Source organism: Rhamphochromis longiceps, linkage group LG3 (assembly GCF_057381845.1).
Source record: "Rhamphochromis longiceps isolate RC_006_pf linkage group LG3, R_longiceps_female_GT1.1, whole genome shotgun sequence".
In the NCBI taxonomy this organism is placed as follows: domain Eukaryota; kingdom Metazoa; phylum Chordata; class Actinopteri; order Cichliformes; family Cichlidae; genus Rhamphochromis; species Rhamphochromis longiceps.
This window is the reverse complement of record NC_140559.1, coordinates 39,975,128-39,984,749: the sequence shown is the minus strand read 5'-3', so window position 1 is coordinate 39,984,749 and position 9,622 is coordinate 39,975,128. Positions and strand designations below refer to the sequence as shown.

Here is a 9,622-nt window from a genome sequence, read left to right as displayed (position 1 = left end):
AACAAGGAACGCAAGCCAAGAGCAGAGTGGAAATTTGACTTTGCTCTTTGTGCACATTTGTATATGATTTGCCTGTACTTGAATAATATTAATGATTTTTCTGAATTTATATTTATAAAGGACAAAAACAACTGACTGTGAAATGTAAACTGAGCCTGGCTGACATGAAGTGTCTCTACTTTTAAACTACTTTTAAACAGGACAATGATGCTGCAGCTCTGAAACCACAAAGACTAGTTTTTTATTTGAGTTTGGACAAAGGTCCCAAAAAAGAGATTGAATAGTATGATTAGGAAATAAAACTGTAAATAACATAAATAATTTAATCGAAACTAATATCTAAACTCAATCATGATTTGTTTTATTTTAAAAAAAATAAAGGTATAGGTATAGTATTCTACCAATAGTAAAAAAAAATATTTCTTTATGCTTTGTTCTCATTGTTTACATTATTATTAAAAAAAATTATTAACTGAACTAATGAAATCAAAACAAGAAGCATCGCTGAATAATTTATGAACATGAAAATAGACCCTTGTACATTATTGTCCTTTCAGATTCACAAGTTTTGAAACCATGATAATTACACTCAGTATCACCCAAATAAACTAATGTGCTAATATTTTTGTGTGGTATAACTGTAAGTTACCACATACCTACAAGCTTATCTGTACCATCTCTTCACTAGGCAAAAAAAATCAGATAACTTGCTTCAGAGTGATAACTGTTATCAGAGAGAGCTCGACTGCTGTACACATGAAACTCTAACCAACCATTCCCGCATGCAAGTAGTTTTATTAAAAACATGTTATATGAATTGTCTTCTCATTTATTAGGGTTGCATGATTATGGTCAAAATTATTTTCACAATATTGATGATTGATTGAACTGCTTTTATGTAAACATAAAACTGCTTTCACATTCATGTTGTGTCACATTCCTGTTAGTGTACAACTCTTAGCTTCTAAATACAAACACAGTTCTTAAAATGTCAGCACACTGTTTAAAATAGAAATGAAAAAAAAAACAAAAAAACAAACATAATGCTGTAATTTGCAAATCTCATAAATCCATATGTTCAAAATAAAATGTAGAAAGCGTATTAAATGTACCATTTTTAAGAAAAAAAATATGACTTGTTTCGAATTTCTCACAAAGCTGGGACAGAGCCATGTTTACCACTGTGATGCAAATATCTGAATCTTGGATTGTCTCTAATCAAGAAGTCATACATGTGCACCAAGTTCCTGTTTTTTAGTCATGAAAGATATATGCTGTACAATTTCACCCTGGAATAAGAACAGTTCACATAAACAATTAAAAGGACAAAATTACCATCACAGTCATGCCGATGTATATAAAAGTGTGTAAACATCTGCCAATTGTAACGTTTTTTGGACTTTTTTCATGTCATTTTCAGGTTGTCTTTAGATTTTATGTCTTAATGCCATATGTTCCTTCAATACGTTAAACTAGAAATTAGAAATTGAACTATGAATTTAAATGTTGCCTTTAGTTTGTGAAATATGAAAGTCTGCTGTTTCAGTTCAACCACACAAATTGTTATTTCCTGCGACTGGGGTGACAAACAAATTTAAAACAGGAGCTCAACCACAACATGATAAGATTTACAGATCTATGCTGAGGTTAAGGGAGCTTTGCTCACTATAGTACTGCATGATAATACCTGAGCTCACAGTGAAACACAATATAAGCATACATATTTGCATATTTCTCTGAAAATACAGGCTCCAAAGTAGAAACTCAGTCTAGCAAAGGTGCTATTGTTATTGTTATTCCAAATGACTGAAATATTTGATTGACACATTTCAGAAAGATGGAAAAAAGAAGAAGCATTTTGTGAACGACTAACAGCAAATCAGGTGGTATATAAATAATACACCATACTCATAAAATGAACCCAAGGACAATGTAAATATGAGGTCAATCCAGCTCTGAAACAGAGAGAGAAAACTTCAGACTAATCTATCAGTGTTAGGAAAAAAAAGTGTCAGGTCAGACAAGAAATATGTCAGCTGACAACACAAAAATAGAGAAATATAACAACACAAGAAACAAATGGCGTCCAGGTACACACCGGCTCACTCCTTGGGGGCCGCTTATCGGGGCCTGGAGCCTGGGGCTCGCTCGGGCCACTTCGGAGGTGGGGTGCCCCCGGCCTCTCGGCCTGGGGCTCGGTCACTCAGGCACGGCTGGCTGCCGGCGGAGCTCACGGGCGCGTCACTGCAACCCCCTCTGGCTTCTGCTCCGTGGCTGCTGAGCGACCCCTCATCGGGGACTCTCCTCAGCTACAGTGGCGCGGCTGCCCCTCTGTTGGTCTTCCTTGGTCTCTTGTGTTCTGGGGGCCTCTGGATGTCTGGAGTTTTCATCTCCTCCATACCTGCTTCATGCCCTGGAGGACGGGGCAGTGGCCCCCCCACACCCTCTAGCAGATCATTACATGAAGGAACCTTTTAAAAAAAAAACAAAAAAAACAAGCGCGTCCATGTTCACAGGTGTACACACGGGTGATCACACCCACAAACTACACCCTTTTTGGCTCCTACCTCAAAGCACACTGTGTTCTGTTGATCTTATGTGCTGCACAATAATGTTTAATATTTAGTATTTACTGTCATATTCCCATAAATCATTGTGATGTTGTTTATTCTATTGCTCTCGTTTTCTTCTGCTTGTTTTCTTTTTTCCTTCTCAGCAGGTGATCCAGGTGATTGATATATGCATTTTTTTTCTTTTTTTTTTTCTGCCCATTCTGTTGGTTTTTGGTTTTTGCCCTTCTCCCCCGTCCCTCTTCTCAGCTGCTTCTCTTTCCCTCTTTCTTTCTCCCCTTCTTTCCCCCAGTCAAGTCTGTCCTGTATTCAGCAAGTGAAAATAAAATAAACAATAAAAGGTGAATCAAATAGACCATTATGGCAAGGCTGGGATGGTCAATTTGGTAAAGTAAATCCGTTGGGCATCTTTCTTTGCCTTTAGACAACAATTCTGATGGCAAAAGAGCCAAACGGGACAGGCAAAAAAAAAAAAAAAGAAACAAATGTTTATGCTTACAATAGACAGGAAATGCAAACACGTCACACAGCTGCTGTGGTCAAAGCTACAGAAGCTGTGTGAGGTTTGTATAAAAAAAGGAAGCACAGAGAAGCAGCAGCCAGAAGAAGAAGATGAGAGCTCTGCTCTTGTCTGTATTAAATGCAGCTTCTCATCATTCTGCATTTTTTATTTATAATAAATATATTTTATATTAAGTAAACAGTCAGATTGAGATTGGCGAGGATCCAAGTGGGGCACGGCTAGATGTGAAGATGGGATACACTTTGCACTGCATAACGGGCTTATTATTGTGTAAGTACATTTCTAGCTTCGTTTGAATGGCACTAGTTAATAAAAAAAAAGCTTCTAATCTGTGAGCATTATAGTCTATAACTGGTTAAAACGGTTTAACTTTATGATTCTTAAAGCAAAATGTTGCTGGTGCCTTTGCTCAGTTTAATCTGGAGCATTATGTTGGATACATGGTTGTTTTTATTGCTTGTCTTGTTTGATTTTCTAACAGTTTGATTCTGATGTTTCAATCTTTATTTTAGTGCTCAGTACACTCTTCTACATAAATGCTGATGGTGAGAAATTTATTTTTCTTTGCTTTGCATTTATAGAATATGCATGATATTGCTTTCCAGATTCACACCTCCTGTACCACTCTAAATGATTTCTTAACACATTTTTATACAGTTTATATAACATTTTAAAATACTAAAATCTGGTGCAGTTGCCAAAATTGTCGGGAAAAAAGACTATACATGAGATGGACAGATAACAAATAATATTAAATACAAATTTTCATTATGTTAAAATGTTGGAACACTTTAAACGTCCAGAACCAATTAAATTCCCTTTTGAACAGGCTCATAATTATTACATATTTAACTTTTCTGTGCAGTGTTGTTTCGGTATTTTCTTTAGTTGTGGGGAAATAAATAAAACACATAAGCAACAAAGTTTTTATGCTTCTATTTGGATTTGTAACTGAATATTTTTATGTGAACATTTGCTGTAAGAAGAATTTTGTTATAGAAATTATTACACATTCACTCAGTGATTTATTTGGTGCTTCTGGCACATTAGACTGAGTGTCTTCATACAAAACTACACTACAGATCCCCTCTAATTTATTCTTCGTCTATTCATAGACCACTTAAATCAATTCAGTTCAGTTAACAGTTAGTAAGGTAAAGACCCTAGAATAATAGAAAGTCTAACTAATCTGATGACACAGAAAACTGACTTTAAAGATCAACATTGCTTTCTAATCCACCAATGTCAGCTTGTAGTACACCTGTTGGATAGAGCAGCAACACTGATGGTCACATGCTCTACCAATAACAGAAATAGTACCTACAGTGTTCTGAATCTCCCTGTTTTCAAACAGTGTGTGAAATACTGTTTTTGTATTTTATGTGATGTTACTGTCATTTCCATATGACAAAGGCAAAGGGAGAGTAGGCTCTGTGCAAATATGATGCAGCCCCCACAGGAATAACAGACACCATTCAGTGTCATGTTACCTTTGAGTGTTATTAAAGGAAAATGTAGAGAGGACACAAAACATCTAAAAGTAATTTGTTTGTGTAACATTTGTCTTTGAATAGATGAAGAATAAATCAGAGGGCATCTGTAGTTTTTGCATGAAGACATGTGTCACATGCAAGTAAATATTTTCTATTTGGTGCTAGAAGCTAAATGACTGAGTGAATGTGTAAAGTGTGATCTTTTCTCAGAATACTCAGAGCTGACTATGGTCTTCTCAACATTCTTGTCCTTTTGGATGTGAGCTCAGCCTTCGACACTATCTCTCACGCCATCCTTCTAAACAGACTTTCCTCTCTTGGCATCTCTGACGCACTTATTCTCACTCAATATTGATGACTCCACATTTTCCCTTCACCTCAGGTTAAGAGCCTTGGTGTCATCCTAGACAGTTTATTATCCTATAAATCTCACATCAATAATCTCACTCATTCTGCCTACTTCCATCTATGCAACATTAACCAATTATGTCCTTCTCTTTCCACCCAGTCTTGTCCACAGTCTCATTACCTCCCACATTGACTATTGTAATTCTCTCTTGCATGGTCTCTCCCAAAACTCCCTCCATATGCTTCAACTGGTTCAAATTATTATTACCAGTACCCCCTCCTACCATCACTCCTGTTCTTCACAAACTTCACTTCCCTGTGAAATTCCGAATAGTAAACAAAATTCTTCTGCTCACCTTCAAGGCCCGTCATAACCTTGCTCCTCCATAACTTTCTAACCTGATAAGCACCACCTCTTCTGCCTGCTCACATCCGACTTGTTGTGCCTTCTTTTGATCTCAGCACCATGGAAACCAGAGCTTTCAGTTGATCTGCTCCCAGGCTGTGGGAATCTCTCTCTCTCTCTAAGTTGTTCTTCGTTTTGTCATTGTTCTCTTACGTGTTTTATTCTATTGTTAAGTGTCGTTAGGTGTTTGAAAGGCACTTTTAAAAATAAGTTGTTATTATTATTTCTATAACAAAGTTCTTCCTGAAGCGAGTGAAAATCTGATATTTCTCTTTTCCTGTAACCTCAACAGCAAGTAAACCCAGAGCCACACTGACAGCACAAAGTTCAATCATACCAGCAGGGGGCAGTGTGACACTAAACTGCTCTGTGGAGGGCTCTGCTGGCTGGAATGTTTATTGGTTCAGAAGTGATTCAGTCTCCTCTGAAATCCAGCTCATAAGAGAAGGTGAAACAAACAGAGTTATTAGTGTCTCACAAGGAGGTCTGTACCGCTGCAGAGGAGGGAGAGGAGATCCAGTTTACTACACAGAAGAGAGCAATGAAGTCACCATTACTGAAACCGGTAATTTCCAAAAGTAACAAACTGAAAGACCTGAATCTGTTTGTTCTGTTTCTAGAGTGGTCTGAGTTGAATTTTTAGTTTTCTGTTAAACTGAAATGGATCATTATGTGATCTGTGCTAACAACATTCTCTGTAAGCTGTGAGACCCTGGGTTTCTGTTCCAGAAAGACAGTTAACTTACCCTAACTCTGAGTTAGGTTACCAAGTTACCATGGTAACAGGCTTCTGACAGGTTTTCTTTAACAAACTCAGAGTTTCTCCCTGACTCATCCTCTTCTGCTCCAGTTGAACCAGCTGACTAACACTGGGTTTCATTTCCTCATTCACAAAATCAAACCTCAGAGTGGAGCCAGTTAATCTGCAGTAGTTTGTGTTTTTAAAAGCGTGAAAATCAGAATTCAATATTAGTTTGCCATTTTGTGTACTTATTAAGTGCTTTTACATTTATTCAGAATCTGAACATGTTTTCACTGAAAATCATCTATATCAGTGTCTCAACCCACATAACTGTGACACTGATCCAGATCTGTCTGAAGGTGTTATAGGCTCTGTAATGGAACAGAAAACTGGGTCTGCATCACAATGCATTTGTACAGCAGTTCGATCTAAAATGGATAAGAATGACAGATTCAGACTGGAAAGGGCCTTCTTTTAACACGTTTGTCTGATGCAAATTTGCATTAAGACTTGGAAAGCTGCACTTTTGAGCTAAATGTGAAAGTTACTATCTGTGAACTCTGACTATTAATGGTAACTTTCTTCTTCTTCTTCTTCTTCTTCTTATTATTATTATTATTATTATTATTATTATTATTATTATTATACAAATATATAAATAAATACATGGGTCTGCATCAGATGCTATTCACAAGGCAGGAAAAATCCAACACAGGACACAACATATCTAAAAGCAATTTGTTTGTGCAACATTTGTATTTTGTGATGTACTGATGTACTTTTTCCTGTCACCTCAACAGCAAGTAAAGCCAAAGCCAAACTGACAGCACAAAGTTCAATCATACCAGTAGGGGGCAGTGTGACCCTGACCTGCTCTGTGAACCCATCATCATCATCTGGATGGAAATACTACTGGTACAGAGATGAGAAATCCTCTGAAGCCCTGACCACACAAGATGCAGTTTTCCACTCAAATGGACAAATCAGTGTCTCACAGGAAGGACTCTACAGGTGCAGAGGAGGAAGAGGAAACCCAGTTTACTACACAGAGGACAGCCAGTCAGTCAGGATTGGGAAAACTGGTGAGTTTGTATTCACCAACAATGTTAAATAGATTGATGACAGAGGATTACTATGAAGGAAAAACAAAATTATATTTCACGGTAACCTCGTTGGCATTGTAATAATGCTCTTATTGGAAATTGTTGAACATGAACAGTCATGTAAAATGTAGAGTCCATGGGAACTGACTAAAAGTGCTCTCTAGTCAAGTAAAATATATTAATTTTCACAAGAATACAAATATGAAACATAAATATCACAAATTAACAGAACATAAAAGAGGGAAACGTATTGGGGGAAAAAAACACTGAGAAAAGCATTGAGAAAAAATGGAGAGTGAGCCTGACGAAATAATATTCATTACTTTCCAACAGGATCTGTCCTCACTGTGTCTCCATCATGGCTGAGTCCTGGAGCCTCAGTAACTCTGAACTGTGAGGTTGAACATCCGTCTGCAGGATGGAGCTTCTACTGGTATAAAGCTGTTCCTGATCTATCAGAGAAATCCTCCAGTTATGAGCTGCTACCTGATGGCAGTGGGACTGCACAGGACTCCTACATCATTCATGGACAGACACACACAGCAGGATATGTGTGCAGAGCTGGAAGAGGAGACCCAGAGTATCACACTGATCACAGTCGACCAAAGTTTGTCTGGTCTGCAGGTCAGTTTGTTTCTGTTTAATAAGTTGTGTCATCACTGTAATCCACCAAGATTCAACTCATCATTTTTTTTCTAATACTAATTTGACATTTTGAATCCTAACATCTGTGAGCTTTGTGTCTTCACTGCATGTTGTTTCCAGATGTTCATTCAGCAGCGTCTCTCACAGTGAGTCCTGACAGAGTGCAACACTTCACCTCTGACTCTGTCTCACTGACCTGTGAGGGAAACTTCACTGAGTGGAGAGTGAGGAAGTTCTCTGTGGACGGCCGACTGTACTCTGACTGTAGGAGAATGACTGGATCCACATGTGACATCAACACATCAAAGTCAGATACTGCAGTGTACTGGTGTGAGTCTGGATCAGGAGAGTTCAGCAGTGCAGTCAACATCACTGTACAGAGTATGTTATTATACATTTACTTCTTGGATCTGAATGATTTAGACGTCACATGAACTTTTGTCCCAGCTTTGCTGTATGTGAAGTCATTTTATCTGGAGAAAAATAGCAGTTTTTAAATACACAAGATCAGATCTTCATGATGAAAAACATTTGTACAATCTGTTCTTATTATTGTTTGTCAGCTCTTTCTAAAAGTGTGCACCAGCTGATGTGACTGAAACAATTGTGTGTGATTGTGTCACAGATGATGGTAATGGTCCTATCCTGGTGAGTCCTGTTCATCCTGTGACTGAGGGAGCTTCTGTTAGTCTGAGCTGCAGTTTGAGAACACAAAAAATACTTTCCAATGTGTTTTTCTATCACAATGACAAACTTATTCAAAATGATCCCCGAGGGGAGCTGAAGATCTCTGCAGTGTCAAAGTCTGATGAAGGTTTCTACAAGTGTCAGTACTCAGGAAGAGAGTCAGCACAGAGCTGGATGTCAGTTAAAGGTGAGCAGGATCAAAACATGCGATTGAGTTTTATAAACCAATGACTGAGAAGGAACATTAGATTGTCTGATTTAAGTCTCAAAGTCACTTGGCTCCATTTTATGAATGTATTTATTCATAAGATTATAATTTATTAATTAATTTTTGTTTGTTGTTACAGTAACTGTGTCAGGAGCTGACAGCTCTTCATCTCCTGTGTGGTTGATGGTTGGACTGGTTTGTGGAGTCTCTCTCATTATTATTCTCTTGCTCTTGTTGTATCGCTGCAGACAGTCCAAGTGTAAGAGCCTCTTCTTTTCATCCTGTATTAGAGAGTTTATTTACTACATACACTTTAATTATTCACACATATACTAATACTACTGTTATCTTTATGTATTCACACAAGTTGAATACAGTGAAATTGGTGTACTCCAGTTTGAAAAGCACACAACAGCTAGATATGAAAAAGGTGTGAGATTTAAGAAGACTATCTCGTGATATGTTTATAAACATTTAACTTTTTCTTTGTCTTTTCTTTTTTTTATTGCAGTTCCAGATGAAACCCAAGATGTCACATATTCTCTCATTAAGCTTAAAGATTTTGAAAAGAGGAGTATGCAAAGCACACATTGTGTGGGGGAAAAAATTGTATTAATTATTTTCTTTTGTGAATTAATCTGATCATCTTAACAGGGAAGCATCACAAACCAAAGGAGTGTGTTATTTACTCTGAGGTGAAGACGGGAGCTGCAGGTACAGTCACAACAGTGTCATTCAGTGTTTGTACTTGAATGTGTCATCACATCATTATATTGCAGGTAATTATAGGTCAACATGGAGTTTAGTTATTCACTTACTAATCAGTGTTTCAGCTTTACTGAATCACAGCATCCACAGATTCTGACTCAGACCTCAATCACAAAACACACACATGCA

General features: G+C 37.4%; 1 protein-coding gene across 1 annotated transcript; it reads left to right on the top strand.

The window, feature by feature from the left end:
• The first annotated feature begins 7,038 nt into the window (after positions 1-7,038).
• On the top strand, positions 7,039-8,883 carry LOC146674647 (low affinity immunoglobulin gamma Fc region receptor II-like). Its single transcript, XM_085401101.1, has 6 exons — positions 7,039-7,141; positions 7,519-7,809; positions 7,951-8,215; positions 8,463-8,693; positions 8,757-8,768; positions 8,865-8,883. Exons 1-6 carry the CDS (start codon positions 7,039-7,041, stop codon positions 8,881-8,883), a joined length of 921 nt encoding a protein of 306 aa, XP_085257227.1.
• Positions 8,884-9,622: the final 739 nt, after the last annotated feature.

Coding starts and splice junctions, on each gene's coding strand:
- LOC146674647 (XM_085401101.1), top strand. CDS start 7,039: ATGCAGTTTTCCACTCAAATGGACAAATCAGTGTCTCACAGGAAGGAC. Junction 7,810..7,950: donor AAAGTTTGTCTGGTCTGCAG/GTCAGTTTGTTT, acceptor TGTTGTTTCCAG/ATGTTCATTCAGCAGCGTCT. Junction 8,216..8,462: donor AACATCACTGTACAGAGTAT/GTTATTATACAT, acceptor CACAGATGATGG/TAATGGTCCTATCCTGGTGA.